At 36.2% G+C, this 21,780-nt stretch overlaps 1 protein-coding gene across 1 annotated transcript; it reads left to right on the plus strand.

Moving 5' to 3' along the window:
- Positions 1–9,916: 9,916 nt before the first annotated feature.
- On the plus strand, positions 9,917–13,057 carry LOC149819174 (uncharacterized). Its single transcript, XM_089985116.1, has 2 exons — positions 9,917–12,411; positions 12,523–13,057. The coding sequence occupies exons 1-2, from the start codon at positions 10,647–10,649 to the stop codon at positions 12,909–12,911; spliced, it is 2,154 nt and encodes a 717-aa protein (XP_089841242.1). The 5' UTR covers positions 9,917–10,646; the 3' UTR covers positions 12,912–13,057.
- The last annotated feature ends 8,723 nt before the right edge of the window (positions 13,058–21,780 follow it).

The following is a 21,780-nucleotide window of genomic DNA, read 5'->3' on the forward strand; positions in this document are numbered from 1 at the left end:
CGAGGTGAGAAGAAAAAAAATAAGGAACAGCAGGAAGAGGGAGCTTACCGGAATCTAGATCGGCGAGATCAAGTGAGACACTCTTCATCTTCTTTTTTCTTCGTTCTTTTTTCGATCAAACAGAGGGCCGATAGTCATGGCTATTGGCAGGTTATAGGTGCAGAAAAAAATATATAAAAGGAAAAATACAACTGCAGAGAGATATAGAGAGAAAGAAAGAGAGAGAATCGGTCGGCCAACACCGGTGGTCGACCCCTCTGTAACACACACACACAGAGAAAGAGAGAGAGAGAGAGTCGGCCCCTTTGCTATTGAGAGGAAGAGACAGAAGTGGGTTGAGCCCCTTCCGCCCCTTTTAATCAGACCAAACCGGTAGGTCTAGGTGCGGTCCAGACCGAACAAGGTAAAAAAAAAATTTGGTACTGAGTCTAACCGGTTCAGACTGAGCCGGTTTGAATCGATCCAAACTGGTTCAGACCGACTCAGACAAACCGAACTGGTCTGGGTGTGAACAAGACCTACTTGGGTCTAACTGGGTTTTGGTTCTCAGTTTGGATCTGGTATATATGGATCAGATCGAATCTAGGTCTAGTTCAATTCAGTTAGTATAGACCGGTCCAAATTGAATTGGATCCAGACAGAGCTAGGTCTGGATCTAGTTTGGATCATAATTAGATCTGATTCGAATTAGTGTTGGATCCAGTATGACAATGTTGGATCCAGATAAGAGATGAATTCAGATCCAAACTTGATGTATCAGTTCTGGATCCAAATCAGGACTAGGTTTGAATCCAATCTGATAGTTTTGGATCCAGAATGAATCTAGATCTCGATCAAAACTAGATCTGGATCTAGTTTGTGAATAATTATGAATTTTGATAATCCAATTGAGTTTCGAACCTAAACCAGATGGGTTGAGACTAGGTTTGGTAAACCTAGTGCTCTAAGCTCGGACCAAACTTGTTTTGACCTAAAATGAATCAGGTCAAATCATAATTATCGAAATAACCAAAGTATCCTTCTATGTACTAAAGATCCGATTAAATAAAATGAACATAACTTTGCACTCCAAACTCATAATTGAGTGAGGTTTGGTGTGTTGGACTTGTATCATAAAGGAGAATTTCTTTGTTCTTTGGTTTTGGTCAAATCAGAGACACAAAAATCAAGGTTTGATGAGTCAACTTGGGAGAAGTATTTTGATAATTTCGTCAAAATATGAAAAGTTATATGTATTAATACAAACCTGCTTGTGTGATGATCAGATCCTACTGTTAGAGCCTCTTAAGACTCGATTGCGACTAGAGCACAATATTTGTATTCGATGTAAGAGATATTATAAATAATTTTAGTTATGAATAAATATTTTTATGTTTCATGTTATTGTTAATATTGTGTATTAGCATAATTAGAAAGATAGTTCTTAAGTGTGAACATGATATGCATAAAATGACCATGCATGAAATAATAAGATGATTATATTCACATGTTAGTAGTGATATGTCATGCATATTAGAAAGTGATTATTTTTGTGATAGCATATCGATGTTATAATTTATAAATTACATGCATCATGATAAAATTGTGATTAGACTTGAGTCTCTTTATTCTAGTAATATTATGTGACTTTTATAATGAGATTAGCATACATAACCTCTTAAATCTCAAAAGTGTCAACTTGTGAAAAATGACTACCTAGTTCGTGGCCAAAGTGCAACTACCATGGAGAATGGGTTGTCAGTGATTTAATGATGTAGGGACTCTGCATTGTTGCATGTTAAGTATGAGATAAGTATGAACCCTAATGCCATTATAAAATTGAGAGTGAGATCTATCGTGATCATTTCACAATATCACTCGTGAGAGAAATAGTGGAACATGAGTTTGAGAATATGGTTAAATGCAATGAACTTAAAATATAACTTAAGGTTATATTAACACAGTGTTTGGTACTTTAAATAACCATGAATGGTTGAAAGCTATCATGGTTAGATGTAGCATGAACCATGTCAAGATTGAGATTCAGTCTGACCTCCCGGCTAGCTATTGGTGGGGTCCTCTTTTTGTTTCAGTGCAGTGTCTGGTGATTCGAGGATCATTGAGAGTGTATGGCTCATAGTTTGACCAACATGTAGAATTGGGGCATTATACGCGGGTTGTTATGCTCATAAATGGTTATGATTGGTATAACCAACCTAGTGATTTAGTTTAGTGTGAGTGAGTGTTTGAGAGAGTTTAAAATGGGATAATTAAAACATATAAATTGTGTGTGGTATATCAAAAACTAAACTCAGACTAGGAGCTTAGAGTCCACTACAATTGTAAGTTAAAGTTCTTATTTGCTTATAATTATTTCTTACTGGGTTGTATAGGCGGGACATGATCGACTACTTTAGCAGAGTACTTGGTATTTTTTATTTTTTTGTCATTTAACATTCATACATTTGTTATTTTCTTATGTTATGAATGATGAACTTTGTGAAAGAAAGTGAGTTATTGAAAAAAGAATGAAAACAATTTTTAACCATATTTTCTCTTTGTGAACTTTGTATGATTTTTCACTGAGAAATAATACCAACCAAACTTGGACACTTGATGTCCCAGATCATGGTGTTACAGGTACCTACTCAAGAGTTAGAGAATAACGATCCAGTTGTAAATAATGAGCAAACTTTACAACTAATATCTAGAAACAAAAGAACAAGAACTCATTCATCTTATTTAAACGATTATTATATATTTTTGAGTAAGAAATTATGTTATTCCATAGACTTGGATAAAACTTTTGATAACTTGAGTTTTGATGATGCAATTGCTTCTAATGAATCTGAATTATGAAAGGAAGCAATGAAATATGAGTTGAACTCCGTATAATGAGAATTAACTACATTAACTAATGAATATAGGACAATTGGTGGTAAGTGGGTTCTTAAGAAAAAACTCAAGGCAGATGAAACTATTGATAAATTCAAGGCAAGATTATTAGTAAAAGGTTATTCTTAATAAGAAGGGATTGATTATAAAAAAAGTTATTCTCCTATAGTCAAATTGGCATCTATTTGTATTATTTTGGCATTGATAACTTATTTTGATCTTGACCTATATCAAATGAATGCGAAAATTACCTTATTAAATAGTGAACTAAATAAAATTATTTTCATGCAGCAACCAGAAGGTTTTGAAATTAAAGGTTAAGAGGATAAGGTATACAAGTTGAATAAATCCATAGACTTAAGCAGTCACCAAGACAGTGTTATTCAACTTTTTATAATGTTATAATTAAGTTGGGTTGTGTGGCAAATAGTCTGGACCACTATGTATATGCCAAGAATAGTGAGAGTAAGTTTACTGTGTTATCTTTCTATGTTAATGACATATTAATTGCAGGAAATGACATACACATGATAAATATGACTAAGTCATGATTAAGTTCTCGGTTTGAAATGAAAGATATGTGTAAAGCTTTATATATCCTTAGAATTAAAATACAAAGAAATAGAAAATTGAAATTGTTATGTCTAAAGTCAAGAAAAATATTTTGACTGCATTCTAAAGAAATTTAGAATAAAAAATACAATGGCAAATGGTACTCTTGTAGTAAAAGGCCTAAAGCTAAATAAGAATGATTGTCCAAAAGATGGACAAGAAAAGTTGAATGTTTCCTATGCTCAGTTATTTGAAAGCTTGATGTATGCATTGCTTTGTACTATACCTTATTTAAGCTTTGATGTAAGTCTAGTGAGTAGATATCAAAGTAATCCTGGGCTTTCTTATTGGGAAACAATAAAAAATATTTTTTAATATCTAAAGGGAATTAAAGAACTTAAGCTATGCTATCAGTTAGATAGACTAAAGCTTGTGGGTTATTCAAATGCTGACTTTGCTAGTAATAGAAATGAATCAAAGTCCATCTTTGATTATGTATTTATGTTAGGAGGTGGGGCAATTGCATGATCATGCAAGAAATAAAGATTTGTGGCACAACATACCCAAAAAGTTGAGTATATTGCTTGTAACATGGCGGCTACTTTTGGTGTGTGGATAAATCGCTTCCTAAATGAGTTAAAATTGAATATTTTAAAAGATCTAGTTCAACTTTATTGTAACAATAAAGTTGTTATAAGACTGATATAAACATGAGTTGATAACTCTAAAAGTAAGCATATTGAAGCTAAATATCAATATATTCATGATACACTTATAAAAAATAAAATAGCAGTGGACTATATTCTTTCAAGTGACATGATAGTAGATCTGCTAACCAAGGCAGTCACTGAGGATGGTTTCACTAGACATGTGAATCAGATGGGACTTAGGTATGTCTAAGTTGTGAGTGAATAAGTTCACATAGAATGAAATAGCAGTGGACTATATTCTTTCAAGTGACATTGTAGCAGATCCGCTAATCAACACAGTCACTGAGAATGTTTTCACTAGACATGTGAGTCAGATGAGACTCAGGTATGTCTAAGTTGTGAGTGAATAAGTTCACATAGACTGAGTGAATAAAATATCACTAAGAAAGTATGTATGCGAAGTTCTGGTTCAGAACAAGCATAGAAACACAGGATATCCTTTATGGCCAAGTAGGAGATGTAAGAACGTGTGGCTATAAGATGACCCTTAGAAGGCCAACCCAATAGTCACTCTCTCTTAATGGTTGTAATTGTTCAAGCATATAACAATTAAAGTATAAAATTAATAAAACAAAATTACAAGATAATAATATACATTAAGATATAGTTATATTTATAAATTACAAAGAGATGAGGCTGAAGAGATTTTTCCTAGAGATGTGTTCCAAACTTGAACCCTTTACATGATTATAAATGCAGTAAATGAGTGTGTGAAAAGAACATAAAATTCTTTAACAATTAAATTCTCAGAGTTTGAAATAATTACTGCAGTGTAAGAGGGTTGAGAAGTTTGAGCATAATAGAGAACGCTTCAGCCCACAAAATTCGCACTTTCACAGCTGTAGTTTCCTACAAAATGTAGAGCAAGAAAATTTCTATGTTCAATAGTGGGTAAGGTTAAAATGGAGCAACCACATGAGGGGTGGGCAATGGGCTGAGTTTGGGTCAAGGTTTTAGGCCCTGGACCGTTAGCTAACGGGTTGAAGCTCGGCCCATTATATACATGGACCGAGCCCGGGTCGGCCCACAAACTACAAGACCGACTCGATGAGCCTGAGCTAACTAATTAATTTTTTAGTATGTGGTTGCATAGTAACTTTGGTAACTATTATTATTTACCTAATTAGTTGTATTGATTAAATGAGAAATAGAAAGATAACTAGATGAGAACATTAATCTTTTATTTAATTCATTGCTTTTGATATTATAAGAATTTATTTATGAACTTAATTAGAAAATAACCTACAAATGAGTTTGGGTCTGGTTGCACTGACCCATTGAAGATTGCCCAAACCCGTTAAAAACTATGCCAAAACCCGGTCCATTGATAAATGGGTCGGGCCATCTTCGGGCCCAATGCCCACCCCTAACTTTGCCCGTACCTTACGTGTAGCAGTAAAGCAAAAGAGGAAATCATATGAGAAATGGAGTAAATCTGCAGAAGCCGTTGCACTAGTATGGCAAAACAAAGGCAATTTTACACCCGACTTGCCGTGTTTTTAGGATAATAACAAGGCTGGCGAGGCAAACAAAGAAAGGGTGAATCACAAATACTGTTGACCTCCTGGAAATGCATCCTTATCACAAGACTCTTCATCTATAAATACCCAATCTTGTACCCCAATTTACTTGTATGTTATCGTCTTATCATGTTCTTAGTATGCTTGCTTCTCTTTTTTTTCTCTGTTTGACAGTTTGATAACGAGAAAGATGGGTGAATGCTTGGATCAATCAAGGTTACTGAGCCCTATGCTTGTTTAAGCTAGTTTTCTTTACGTTTGAGAGAGAGAGAGAGTTGCTACAGTGGCATGTTGGCGAGGTTCAATAAAAAAATACCTCTCGGGTTGGGGAGTACCCGAGCCGTATTCTTTGATTGGGCCGCGTCAATATCCCTCTCCAATGTAGGCACATCAATCTCTCTTCATCATACTTCTCTTTTTCCGAAGGCTGGCAAAAACTATGCGCAGAAAACTTGTATCTCTTGATTTTATTCTGCTTGTTTGAAAATGAGAATACCATTAAGGTGTCTCTAATCATGTGTGGTGCATAGCAACCATCAACCAAGTAGAATTAATGGTGACCATTACATATACTTTCGTCATTTTGTAGATGCTGCCCGCAGACATTTTGACAGAGCGTTTTGGAAGATGAAACTAATGTTAGAACCCAAGTCATAAACAGTTGGGTCACCTGGGCCTTCGCATTCTGAACTTCGGCCACCGCAATCTGAATTTGTAGCATCGAAATCTAGACTTACAGCATCTTCTATGCTGTGGTTTCATGGAGCCTCTGCATATCTTCTTGAGCCAGACTTTTGTTGTTATATTTTCCATTTCAACAACAAATTTCCCTAAGTGGCGGATGTAATCAGGATACAACTCTAGGTTGCAGTGTCCACCTCCTTTGATCCACAATGGTTCGTATGGTTCTCTCGCCAGCTCCCATAATCCCTTCCCATGTAACCAGTTCACTACATCATCCTTAGTACCCTACACAGATTAGCCAAGTCAATTATTGATCTCTGAGGAGTGTGCCTCTTGTCTGTGGCTGCTGTATGGAGTTAGATTTACCAAAGGAACAAGAAAACTAAACAGAAACTTAACTGCCAAGACATATTGATGTCAAAATACAAATGTTATATGCTATTTCCCCATGTACAAGAATCTTTAGACGAAGACTGAAATGAAACAAATATTAACCCACTTGGGTAGAATCTGAGTCAAGAACAGCATAAACTTGGAGTATCCTATTAAAGATACCCAAGAAGCAGTAGAAGGTCTTTTTTCAAGCATTCAACTTGTAAATGAGATTTCTTACTTTTTCACAAATTCCCCTGCATAGCATGATCAGGAGTACCTCCAAGCTACTCGATCATGTTGGATACTTCATTTTGTTATCTCAGAATGACTTCGTCCACTTTTTGGGAGTTACATCTGTTCTATCATGAAAACTTGTAGCATGCATCTATGCCTCTATTCTTCTACAATATGACCAAGACCTTCCTCTTTTGGTGCATAAAATCAATAAAAAACTGATGATCTATGGTTGATCTGCAGTACGGAACAATTCATCATAATTCTCCAAAAGTGCACCGAAAATATTTTTTGTACCCTGGCTACGGAAGAAAAGCTACTTATGAATACTAAGAATGTTTTTTCTGTCAATGTGTAAATATATGGTACACTGCACGCATACTTTGTGTCACAAAGACACTAAGAGATCACTATTCATTTCAGCTCTACAACAAAGAGGGGAACGCATTGACCATCTTTTCTTTGAATCCCAGTTACATTTGATGTATGGAGGTTTGCAGTGGCAAAATTTTCATTTAGCTGATCTCCTAATCAACCATGTGTAGGGAGTTTAGATGGTGGTTTTACATCAAATTTTGCTAACATTTGGTTCAAATTTGCTGGGATCTCCTCTCCATATTACTATTTGGAAGTCATGGTCTGGGAGGAATGAGGTTTTGCATGAAGACAAAATGATAGATAGCAGAAAATTAAGGACATATATTTGGCAAAGTTACAGTGAACTCTTGAGAATCAGCTGGGTGGATATAGAAAAGATGGTCATCACACTGGCTTTGGGGTGGCCCATTAGTTGGAGAATGGAGGTCTCCCTGCAAACGATGAGCAGGAGCTAAATTTTGTGTCTTGTGATTGTCTGGATGGAGCAAAGACAGTGTTTGCTCTTAGGGATTCTTAGATAGATTTATGTGCAGGTGTGTGTTACTCATTGGACCTTATTTACCCGAAGCTGTCCCTCAGAAAATAGAAGCGGAAGAAGGAAAATGAACGCCCATTCTAACAGTTGGAAATGGTACTCTGCAAATAACAGCAAAGATGGAAGGCAGAGGAATGAAAAATCCAGCTCCTGGAGTAGTTTTTCTCTGGCAGAGACCGGTGTGTAGATCCATACCTATCATTACCTATGATCCTTCATGCAGTCACCAGGATAGGGGATATCATGTTCTGGAAGGATGAACGTCCAGGTTGACATGTGAATTTGTAATGATATACTTGTAACTGATGCAACTCGAGTTACATCAATGAGTACAGGGGCTCTAAAGTATGCATCGTTCTGAAGAAAAAAAGTAAAAAGAAATATCTGACACCATTGAGAAGCCATGAGACACTCCATTTCATTCCCACACCAGTGTCTCCATGTATTTCCCCCAAGGGAATATACCAGAGTTACCGGAAACGCCTATAGAATAGGGGAAGCGCGCTTCCCCGGGACGCGTTTCGGAAGCGCGAAACGCAGCGCTTCCGAAACGCGAGGGGAAGCGCAGGTTCAATTGAGGAAGCGCGTCCCCCTTTAAAGGGGTACGCGTACCTCTTTAAAGGGGTACGCGTACCTCTTTAAAGTGGTACGCGTACCCCTTTAAAGGGAAGCGCGTCCCCCTTTAAAGGGGTACGCGTATCCCTTTAAAGGGGGACGCGTACCCCTTTAAAGGGGGACGCTATTATGGAAAGGTCGTGTTTGCCCTTAAAATTTTTTTTTTTTAAACATGAATATATTTTTTACCGAGGTTAAAATGGGTATTTTATAAAACCCGTGAAAAAATAAAATCAAAAGGGGCTTAGGGTTTTGTTTTTTCACGCGTTCCGACTCCTCTCTCTCACTCTCTCTCTCTCTCTCTCTCTCTCTCTCTCTCAGTCTCTCTCGAGTTTTCGGCGAGCTCCGAGTTCCGGCGACCTCAAAAAATTCCGGTGGCCTCCACCGACTTCCGAAGATGAAGATGTTCACCTTCAGGTACGCTATCCCCCTCTCTCACGCTCTGTCACTCTCTCTATCTCTCTGTCGTGCGAGCTCCCCTCCAGTCAGCAACACTCTCGGTGTAGATCTATCGCAGGGTTTTTTTTTCAGGGTGTATATCAGGGTTCCTCTGTCTCCACCCGGCACCAGCACCAGCACCATGAAGAAGAAGTGCGAAACATGGGGGGTGCCCTTGCCTCAGCCACCAGCAGCCATGAGAGAGGAAGAGAGAGTCCACGGACAGAGGTCATGACCTTTGTCTTAGCCATTTAAAGACCACTGACCAACTTGGTGTGGGTCTGAACTCTGAAGACTCTGAACCAGACTGAGTCGACCAAGGCCACTCAGTCCAGGTCTGGCGGGTTTGCACCCAGACCAACTTGATCTGGGTGTGACCCAAACCGAGTGTGGTCAAAAGAAAAAAATAATAAAAATAAAAACAAAAAAATATGGAAAATTGAGGCAATGACTATTTTCTTCATGGTGCTGGTGCTGGTGCCGGGTGGAGACAGAGGAACACCCTCTATCTTCCGCCCCCTCTTTTCCTCACAGTGGGCGATAGGGACAGAGGGTGGCCCTATGTCCTCCCCCCTTTCTCCCTTTTTTCAGACGATGTTGACAACCACTGTGGTTTTTGACTCGTCTATTTCTCATAACTATCAAGGGTTTTTTTGTTCCTGTAGATCAAGGGTTTGTTTGTAGTTTTTTTAGTTTCTGATTCATTATCGCAGCCGTTTTTTTTATTCATTCTGCATGAAGCAGTGGGTTGTTTTTTATTGTCTCCATGATACTAGTCTATTGATAGCGTAAGAAATGTAATATTAACTTCTTATCTAAACAGATGGTATGCATTCGTCACAAAACTTTTCTGATATAGCTGGCTGCTGGATTGTTAATTTGCATTGGCCATTATGTGTTGTAGCTTCTTATTTAACTCTTCAGTTGTTTATGATATGATGGTGATAGTGTATGTGGAAGTTCATTTTATACTTCATCAGTTGGCAAAGAAAATCAGTGCACCGGATGGGGTGGAAGTATCATTAGAGATAACATGATATTGTTGATGGTTTTAATGATCTTAACTATTCTACACTGATGAATAATTTTTTTGCTAATTGGTGTATAACGGGTATAATATGCAATATTATTGTTTTATTGGAGAGCATTTGAGTGTGCTGTTCCCACATTTTAAAAGCTATTTCTTCAGTCCGACGTACAGTGAGAGGCTGAGAGCTGCTGGAGGATGTGAGCTGGTACAAATAGTAAATGAACATTATCATGAAGAAGATAACCGTAATGATTTAGAACCTCAGTTCTAAGTCTATTGTCTCAGAGATCAATGTTTGCCAAGGCTGGTAGCACTTTAATGTTCTCCATTTGTGCAAAATTAAGTTGATGGGTACTTGGAGAATTTCCCAATGAGTCGGGTATTGAACTTTAGTGGAGTCCTGAAAGAAAACTGGATTTATATGTTCTTGATCTGATTTAGCAGTTCAATCAAACTATTCTCTCTCTCTATATTCTCAGTTATTTATGTTGCTTGTTTCTTATTAGAACTTGAAGTGCCTGTTTGAGTATTTAGTTCAGTGATAGTCAGATTGCACGTAATTTCCCCCCCTTTTTTAGCTTAGTCTTTTGTTTACATCCCCATGCTTTGTGTTCTTCACTCTCCATTATTTACTGTTAATAATAGCTTTTTTTAAGTGTTTTAGGTTGATTCTGATACTTTTATGATGCAGATATATTTGCATGTTCTTTGCTTCATTAATGACCATCTCAAGCTATGATCACGATAATTCTGATGACGATGACGATTCTTTGTACAATTTGGAGCATGAATCATCTAGTGGTGTTGGGAAGGGCGAGAAGAGATCTTCTGCTTGTCCATATCAGTTTGAGGACCGAAACGAAAATTTTTTTGATGAGGAAGATGAAGAAGAATATGACTTGGATGACTACTATTTTGAAGATGACCAAGATGATGAACCGCCTAGCATGCATAAAACAACAGTGCTATGGCGCCATGTATTGAAACAAAAGAAGAGTGGGCAAGGAAAGCAAGGTGGAACCCAAGTTTTTATGTGCAGGCACTGCAAAAATATTTATCATGGGTCATATACTCGAGTTTTTGCACATCTCATGGGATCTCCAAAGGGACAAAGTGTTGGGATTGCCTTTTGCCCTGAAGTTGCAAAAAATGCAGAATTGGCAAAAAAAATTAAGAGGCAAGTTCGTCGAGTGGAGGTTTCATCAAGTGCATTTGAGTTGAGGAGATCAAGAATTGATACTCCGAAGAAGCCTATTAGTATGACTACATCATCTAGTGGAAGCCAAAAAACAGTTGATATTCGTGATACCTTTAAAAAGGTAGAAAGAGATGATGTAGATCACAAAATTATCAGATTTTTGTGTGCAAATGGCATACCTTTCAATGTGCTTCGATCACCATATTGGGAAGAGATGATATCTGCAGTTAGTAAAGTGCCCGGATATAAACCCCCATCATATGAAAAAGCGCGAACAACGTTGCTTGACAGTGAGAAAGAGTGTGTTCACAGGGAGTTAAATGAATTTCGAGAAAAGTTTGAGGAGTTTGGAGTTTCCATTGTCTCAGACGGTTGGACAAATATCAAGAACAAACACTTGATAAATATACTTGCCTCAAACTGTTTTGGTTCGATGTTCTTATATGCAAGCGATTTTTCTAATGTGCAACAGTCAGCTGCAAACATTGCCGAGTTTTTGAAGACGGGATTTAAACTTGTGGGGCCTTCTAATGTAGTGCAAGTGATTACAGACAATGCAGCAAATTGCAAGTTAGCAGGTGAAGAATTAAAACAAACGTACAAGTATATTTTTTTGTCACCTTGTGTTGTGCACACACTTAATTTGATCTTCAAGGATTTGGCACATGAGTTTCATTGGTTGGGAGAAACATATTTGCAGAGTAAAGAAATTGTGAAGTATATCACAAATCATTCAAAAGCACTAGCAATCTTTAGAAGCAATGAAAAATTAGAATTAATAAAGATTGCAAAAACAAGGTTTGCTTCACATTATACTACTTTGAAACGCTTGCTTGATGTGAGGGAGAGCTTAAGGCTCACAGTAATTTCAGATAGATGGAGTGATTGGAAGCAATCATGCACAGATGAAATTATGAAAAAAAGGGCTTTTACAACAGAAACAACTGTTCTTGATGAAGAATATTGGGATTCTGTACGTTTAGCATTATTGATTACAAAACCCATCTACAAGATGATTAAATTTTGTGATCAGGAAGGCCCTATAATTGGTGAAGTGTATGAAGGCATGGACAACATGTTGGGGGAAATCAAAGACAATCTAAAAGGACAACCAGATTTATATGAAAAGATTCATAAGATTGTCTCAAATAGATGGGACAGAATGAATGTGCCTCTCCATAGTCTAGCCCACATGCTTACTCCAAAATATTACGAGTCGGAGTATCTCAAAATCCCAGCAGCAGGAGGGGTCAAACGAGTTTCTCCTGGTAAAAAATTAATTCTATCTATTTAATAAAGTTTAAAGTTAAATGATTTAATTATTTTATTATTTCATTTGCATTTCTCTTGTTATAGTTACTAAACATTTTTTTTTGCAGAAAAGGATAATGATATCTTAGACGGTGCAATGCTTGCGCTTGAAGTCATATCTTCTGGAAATGAAGAGTTATCTACACTTTATAGGTCACAACTTATGGCTTTTTCATCAAGAAGTGGAAGATTTAGCCGAAATGCAGCACGAATAGATGCACTGAATCCTACAATGTCAGTGCTTAATTGGTGGCGTTTTTATGGTGGTGATACACCGGAGTTGAGAGCATTAGCCATTAAGGTTTTATCTCAACCTATTAGCACATCTTCTGCAGAAAGAGTGTGGAGCACCTATAGTTACATTCACAATGTTAAAAGAAATAGGCTCAATGAAGATCGTGCTGATACCTTAGTGTATATTCATTCCAATCTTCGATTGATTGACAGGTATAATTAAACTGTGTTGTACTTTTGTTTTGGTATTTTTTTTTCTCTTTTTTTATCATTGATTGTTTATTAGCATTCATATTTTATATTCTTGTTATAAAAGGTGCAACAATCGCTATAAAGAAGGGCCTAGTCGAAAATGGGATATCAATCCAGAACTTCCTATTGTAGAAGAAAATACGTTGAGATTAGAGGATATGCGATGGAGAGATTTGGATGATAGTGCACAACAATCAAGCACTATTTCCAAATCCAAACATAAAGATGCACAACCAAGAGCTCCATTACCTCCAATAATTATACGTACAAATGAAGTTCAAGAGGATACAAATCAATCCATCAGAGCTAGTAGAACTGCAGATATACAAGAGCGACCATCAGTTCCTCATGGTCGGATTGATCGTTTCTTTAGCCGGAGACCTAGGCAAGGTATGTTGATATTGTGTTTTTTATATTTTAAATTATGGTTTTTGAACATTTTAACTTTTTAACGTATTCATTATAGGAAATGAAGGAAGGAGCAGAAGACATGGACGTGGAGGACAAGATGCACGTGATGATGCAGAAAGTTCGCGATCTATTGCTGACTTGAAGGGGAAGAGAAAGATGACAGATTAATGAACTCTTGAATTATTATTTTTTTTTTATGATGTAGTTGGAGTTGTCCAACTTAAAAACTTTTATGTTACTTTTTTGTCATGGTCTTATAATATTTTTTTGGTATACTTTTATTTTGAATCTTGCATGATGAAGTGAAGTAGTGGATTATGTTAATTTTAAGGTTAGACTTAGAGTTTAGAACATTGTAGCTTATAATTTATAATTTAGAAATTTATAGTTTCTTAGGTCGCTTCCGGTTCGCTTCCTATGTCGCTTCCGAGACGCTTCCTATGTCGCTTCCGAGACGCTTCCCGGTTCGCTCCTAAGTGGTCCCACGCTTCCCGCTTCCTAAATTTTTGAAAGTGCCTCGCTTCCCGCTTCCGCTTCCCGTATCGCTTCCCGCTCCCGCTTCCTCGACTGGCAACTCTGGAATATACCACAAAATTGGCTATATTGGTATCCTAGTAAGTAGTAAACTAAGGAGTCAGGCACTAACGAGTTGCCGACCAAATTTTCAACCTTGTCAGTAGCCATAACCATACCAATATTCTTTAATTATGATGTTCCCTTTTCTGGTGGCATCCACAGGCCAAATACAACACATTCAGTCCTTCCTGGATGCCTATTTCGCGTGGCATTTCTTTAACCAGCTTATTAACTCCAGCATATCGGTTCTGTGATCGAGTGACTCAAACCAGTTCTCTTTAAAGGAACTCCATTAAGTATCATTCGCAACACATTCTCTTGAACCTACAAAACACGGCCTTTGTCTAATGTTACCTACACTCCTCACCATTTAACCATTTTAGATGTGATACCTGCATGGATACTCATTTTAGATGTGATGCCTGCATGGATACTCTCTTTACAATTGAAAAATAACTGTTTCTATTAATAAAAGCTAATGGGTACTGGATAGAATAGGGAAAGGCCATAAAAGTATTTGACAAGCTTAGTCCAACCTTAAAGACCACACCAGAACTGTCCCAGAGAGTCCTGCAAATTTGGAGTTTCCCTACCTCAAATTTTGATGCAACAAATATTGATATATACTGCAATGAATACCATAACCTAATACACATGCTCACGTTATATCCAATTGTAAAGGAACCTGAAAAAATGGGAACATGATAACATTCTAGCCAGCTCAGGTATTGATGCAGCATTTTTGAAGAAAATCCTCAGAAGTCAGAACCAATTCCCACCAGTGGCTATTCACTGACTTGACTATTAAAAAACCGTACGGATGCAATCTAGATTCATGGTTTTATAGAAACAAACTTTTGGATGATTCGATTACAATGTATAAGAAGGATCTGTTAATTTGAAAATCAATGGATCAGAATTTTTATAAATATGCAAGCATAAAAAAACATATTTTTTTATTTGATTACGATGATCCAATATTCGATTCCAAGCAAATGCACCACGCCGAATGCATCTGCAAGGTTAAGTTTACAAAAAAACTACGAAAATCTTGGATCATACCAATTTACATATTTCAATTTCCCTTGATCCAGGGTACTAAAATATGTAAACTAACATACATCGAGATTTTTATAGATTTTCCTTTTATTATTTTCTAAAATTTCACTATACAGATGCGATCTAGATGCATGATTTTATAGAAACAAACTGTTGGATCATCTGATTACGATATATAAAAAGGATCTTTTAAAGATTGAAAATTAATGGCTCAGAATTTTCATAAATATGCAAGCATAAAAAATAGCATTCTTGATCTGATTACGGTGATCCAATAGTCGGTTCCAAGCAAATGAACTATATTGAATGCATCTACAAGGTTAGATTTACAAAAAACCTATGAAAACTTTGGTTCAGTTGTTAGTTTACGTATTCCAGTTTTCCTTGATTGAGGGTAACTAAAATATGTAAACTGGTATACACCAAGATTTTCATAGATTTTTTTTTTCTAAAATTTCACCATACAGATATGATCTAAATGCATGGTTTTATAGAAACAGACTCTTGGATCATTCAATTATGAAGAAGGATATGTCAAGGTTTGAAAATCAATGGCTCTACATTTTCATAAATATGCAAGCATAAAAAATCACATTTCTTGATTCGATTACGATGATCCAGTATTCATTTCCAAGCAAATGGACCACGCTGAATGCATCTGTTGGGTTAAATTTACAGAAAAACTATGAAAATCTTGGATCATACCAATTTACATATTTCAGTTTCCCTTGATCCAGGGTACTAAAATATGTAAACCAGCATGCACCGAGACTTTTATAGATTATTTTAATTTTTTTCTAAAATTTCACCGTACATATGCGATCTGGATGCATGATTTTATAAAAATAGACTATTAGATCATCCGATTATGATGCATAAGAAGGTTCTTTTAAGGATTGAAAATCAAAAACACAAAATTTTGATAAATATGCAAGTATAAAAAATCACATTTCTTGATCTGATTACGATGATCCAATAATTAATTCCAAGCAAATGGACCATACCGAATGCATCTGTAGGGTTAGATTTACAAAAAACCTATGAAAATCTTGGTTCATTTGTTAGTTTACATATTTGAGTTTTTCTTGATCGAGGATAACTAAAATATGTAAAATGGTATGCACCGAGATTTTCATATGATTTTTTTATTTTTTTCTAAAATTTCACCATATGCATGCAATCTAGATGCATGGTTTTATAGAAGACTCTTGACCATCCAATTATGATGTATAAGAAGGATATGTCAATGTTTGAAAATCAATGGCTCGAAATTTTCATAAAGTTGCCAGCATAAAAAATCACATTTCTTGATTCGATTACGATGATCCAATATCTGATTCCAAGCAAATGGATCACGCTGAATGCATCTGTAAGGTTAAATTTACAAAAAAATTATGAAAATCTTGGATCATACCCATTTACATATTTCAGTTTCCCTTGATTCAGGGTACTAAAATATGTAAACTGGCATGCACCAAGATTTTTATAGATTTTTTTTTTTATTTTTTTTTTAAATGTCACCATACAGATGCAATCTAGATGTATGATTTTATAAAAAAAGACTCTTGGATCATCTAATTACGATGTATACGAAGGATCTTTTAAGGATTGAAAATCAACAACACAAAATTTTTATAAATATGCAAGCATAAAAAATCACATTTCTTGATCTTATTACAATGATCCAATAGTCGATTCCATGCAAATGGCCCATACCGAATGAATCTGCAGAGTTAGATTTACAAAAAAACTAAGAAAGTCTTGGTTCATTTGTTAGTTTACATATTTCAGTTTTCCTTGATCCAAGGTAACTAAAATATGTAAACTGATATACACCAAGATTTTCATAGTTTTTTTTTTTTCTAAAATTTCATTGTACAAATAGGATCTAGATGCATGGTTTTATAGAAACAGACTCTTGGATGATCCGATTATGATGTATAAAAAGGATCTGTTAAGACTTGACAATCAATGACTCATAATTTTTGTAAATATGCAAGCATAAAAATTCATATTTCTTGATTCGATTACGATGATCCAGTATTCGATTCCAAGCAAATGGACCATGCCGAAAGCATATGCAAGGTTAAATTTACAAAAAAACTATGAAAATCTCGGATCATACCAATTTACATATTTCAATTTCCCTTGATGCAGGGTACTAAAATATGTAAATCGACATGCACCAAGATTTTTATAGATTTTTTTTCTAAAATTTCACTGTACATATGTGATCTAGATGCATGATTTTATAGAAACAGACTCTTGGATCATCTGATTACGATGTATAAAAAGGATCTTTTAAGGATTGAAAATGAATGGCTTAGAATTTTCGTAAATATGTAAGTATAAAAAATAACATTTCTAGATCTGATTACGATGATCCAATATCCAATTCTAAACAAATGGATCATGTTGAATGCATCTGTAGGGTTAGATTTGAAAACAACTTATGAAAATCTCATTTCATACAAGTTTACATTAGGGTAACTAAAATATGTAAACCAGACAAATATATAAACTGGCATGCATCGAGATTTTTATAGGTTTTTTTTATTTTTTCTAAAATTCACCATATGGGTGTGATTTAGATGCATGGTGTGATAGAAACAAACTCTTGGATCATTTGATTACGATGTATAAGAAGGATCTTTTAAGGCATGAAAATCAATGGCTCTAAATTTTCATAAATATTCAAACAAAAACATGAAAAAAATGGAAAAATGAACACAAACCTTATATCCAGGTAAATTCACATGCTAAAATGGAAACTCGCATCTCTTAAAGTCTACTGCATGCGAAAGATCATCAATTTCACAAACTTTTCATGATTTTCATATCAAAATTACACTTTTGCAACTAAAAACATGAAACTCTTGATGAAATTTGCACATAATGGATTTTTGCAAGGATTGCATTGATTTTATAAGTACTATCTATACAAAAATCGTGAGGGATTTTTGCATCAGATATCAAGCAAAATTAATGATTTCTATGGAAACATTGTGCAAAAAAGTAGGCAACAATTAATTATCGTAAGCTATGTTTCTTATAGCATTGGTAATTTATCATCAGTTGTATTACTGGATATAGCTAATGATAACAATCGTCGGTTACATTACTAATATCAACGATAAAGTATTGTTGGCTATGTTAGTTTATGCTAACAATAATTATAGTGGCTATTGATTAAAATCAATGATAATTATCATCATCTTATAATTGGTGACGATTAATTATCAGTGTAATTATAAAGTATTTTTGGCAACCTTTAATTATCATCACAATTTAAAATCAACAATAATATCATCGACAATATCTCTTCCCGACCTCCTATTTATATTACCGACGGGATAAGAGCGATGATAAAATATTGTTAGCAATAGATATTTTCACTACAACATTATATGTCGAAGGAATTAAATTATTAGTGACGACAATAATTTATCCTCACTATTTTTTTGGTCGGTAATGACATTTTTTCTTGTAGTGTCACTACCATCAACATTGTGGTCTTGTAGGGACTCAGTAGTATGTTCATCATTTTCTAAAACATACACCTTGGTTTTCCAAATGCTGATCTATAACAATGTTGTGAACATGCTCTAAGTAACAAAACTAAGTGTTGAGTCTAGGTGGGTGTAAAATGACCGGTCGATCATCAAGGCCAGTCTTGACTTCAAGGACATCAACTTTAACCAACCCTTTTAGCTTCCCTAAACCACGTTCAAACTTTGGCTTACTCATTTTTCAGCTATCTTAAAACTTCCTCAATGGTAACCGAAGTTTGAGTTCCAGCATAAATAAAGTTTGTTTTATCAAACTTCACATATCATGAAATATAGGTTCTTTTAGACACCAGGTAAAACAGAGAAATCCCTTGTATGAAGTACCAACACCAATAAAAATGCATGCCTTTGACTTAGGATTGGTCTTTGAATTCTTGTAGGAGACAAGATAAGGGTAGCACATGCTCCCAAAAATTTCAAATGATTATAGCTGAGACATTTTCCAAACAACAATTCATATAGTCTTTCCCTTAGTATTAGGACTTGGCAGGTGATTAATCAAATGAACAACATATCTAAACATATCCACCAAAAAAGTCAAATTTCAATAAAGAATAAAAGAGCATACGTAATTCACTTTCATTCAGGTGTCTATTCTTCCTCTCCACCACACCATTTTGTTGTGGTGTGTGTGGACAGGATAACCATCTTCTAACCCCAGGGTGATTTTAAAACATATCAAAATCCCTATTAATGAATTCACCTCTTCCATCACTATGAAAAGTTTTGATAGAGTGCCCTACTTGCTTTTTAACTATATTTTTGAAGTTTTAAAAGTAGTTGAAAATATGTGATTTCTTGACTAAAGAAATTAACCAAGAAAATCTTTAAAAAAAATCGTCAACTATTAGAAAATAAGACTTATACCTTTCTCTTGATGAACCAGAGTTGGTCCCCAAAGATCGACATGTATGATATCTAGCAGAGCACTAGAGACGTGTTCAGACTTATCAAAAGGGATCTTATGCATTTTCTCAACCATGCATGTAGAGCATAAACTAGCATTATTATCATCAATAAAGTTTAAATAATTATTTTGCTTCAAAAGAGAAAATTTCATGTCTGAGATGACCAAGCCTAGCATGTCAGACTTCAGAAGAAGCAAATTTTTTTGCTGCATATGTCATGCTCATCTGATGTGTGTTGTCCTTGTGCATCAGCCATACATACATACCTATCTTAATTGGTTCACTTCGAATTATTATCCCTTTCTGGCAATCCTTCACATAAAGACCATGAGAATAGAACTTAAAAAAGCATTTATGAGCTCTAGCAAACTTAGGAACTGAGATCAAATTTTTCTTAACATTAGGCACATGTAACACATTCTTCAAAAGCAAACAATCATTCTTAGAACATTACCAATTCCTGATATAAGTAAGTTGTCATTGGCTACCACTATTTCATTTGTGCCATGATAATCTTCTTTGTTGTTCAGGTTGGCATCATTTTCCCTAATATGATGCAACACTCCACTATTAGGGTATCAATTCAGATTTGCTATGTTATTCAAGGTCATAACTATAAAGGCCTTGAGAATGTTGTAACATTGTCAGGCAGTGTGGTTTCTTCTTTCATAGAATTGACAAATGACTTGTAACTTATCACGATTAACACCATTAACTCTATCATGCTAACCACAATTATTTTGACAGAAGTTTTGATTTTCATGACCAAAATTTGTATTTCCACTACGACCATGACCACGATAAAAATTATGAACACTAACAGGAGACTTAGGGGCTAAGAACTAAAGCATTTTTTCTTGATTCAATAGCATTTCCTAAATGTCAACAAAACATGGAACATGAGTCATAATGATGACCATAGTCACAAAGCTCTCATAATAAGATGACAGACCATTAAGAGTATAGCTAACAAGATTATTGTCAGACACTTTTTATCAACGACACAATGAGTTCGTCAAGAACTTAATCCCATTTAGGTAATCAACCATGAGTTTCTCATTTTATTAATATTTTGCAAATCTTGCTTCAGTTGCAATATTCATAGGCTTGAGTGAGAAGCATACAAGCATTCCAAGGCAATCCAGGCCTCACATGTAGTTGGTATGCGAATAATTTGAGAGAGCACATATTCACATGCCAGGTTAAGCTGATTTGCCATCTTCTGCACAACATATTCAGGATTTGGAGTTTGAGAGGAGTCAGGACATTGAACAAATTGAGTAGGGGCCTAAGACATCCCATCCACGTGCTTTATCAGATCTTGAGAGTACATGACAGACTCAATTTAGGATTTTCACAAGAGATAGTTGTTGCGGTTGAGTTTGATGAAAACTAAACTCGAGAAAGAGTTTGGCATTCTGATACCATGAAAGGGTGTACACAGTCACCGAAAACACTCAAGAACACGCCAGAGCAAAAAAAAGGTAAAAACCAATTTTTATGTGGTTTGGTTGGGCGCCTACTTCCATGGTTCTCCTTTTCTCAATAATTTAACGAGGGAGATTTCCTTATTAAATAAAATTACAGGATCAAGGGAGATCTATCTTGATCATTAGATCTCCTATTTAGGGATGGCAGTGGGACCGGGCCGGGGACAAGGTCTCAACCCCTGCCCTGCCTCAAGATTAGAACCTCCATCCCGGCACCGGGATAGATTTTAACCTCCACCCCCGGCCCGCCTTCATCCCTGTTTCATGTCCTCCATCCCCAGTTCAAACGGGGATGAGGCGAGGCGGGGATATTGCGGAGAAAAGTGGCGGGGATGGGGATGAGGCGGGGACGAGGCGGGGAAAAGTGTACGTCCATCCCCGAACGGGGATGGATTTTAATCTTCGTCCCTGCCTCCATCCCCGTTTCATACCCTTCATCCCCAGTCCAAACGGGGCGGGGCCCCACTTTCCCCCAGTCCACTGCCATCCCTACTCCTATTATTAGGCCACATTTATTAGGCCACATTTTTAGCTGGTAAGCATAACAAGTGGGAATTGTTTCCTTAATCAACTTCTTAATCTCAAAAACCTTATCTTTCTTATTCTCATCCCCTGCCCTGCCTCAAGATTAGAACCTCCATCCCGGCACCGGGATAGATTTTAACCTCCACCCCCGGCCCACCTTCATCCCTGTTTCATGTCCTCCATCCCCAGTTCAAACGGGGATGAGGCGAGGCGGGGATATTGCGGAGAAAAGTGGCGGGGATGGGGATGAGGCGGGGACGAGGCGGGGAAAAGTGTACGTCCATCCCCGAACGGGGATGGAT

The sequence above is a fragment of the Nuphar pumila genome, chromosome 13, assembly GCF_984573655.1.
Source record: "Nuphar pumila chromosome 13, dmNupPumi1.hap1.1, whole genome shotgun sequence".
NCBI lineage: Eukaryota > Viridiplantae > Streptophyta > Magnoliopsida > Nymphaeales > Nymphaeaceae > Nuphar > Nuphar pumila.

What these genes read in the sequence shown, in the direction of transcription:
- LOC149819174 (XM_089985116.1), top strand. Translation starts at nt 10,647, where the DNA reads ATGTTCTTTGCTTCATTAATGACCATCTCAAGCTATGATCACGATAAT. An exon ending in GGTCAAACGAGTTTCTCCTG is followed by an intron (nt 12,412 to 12,522) that starts GTAAAAAATTAA and finishes TTTTTTTTGCAG; the next exon opens with AAAAGGATAATGATATCTTA.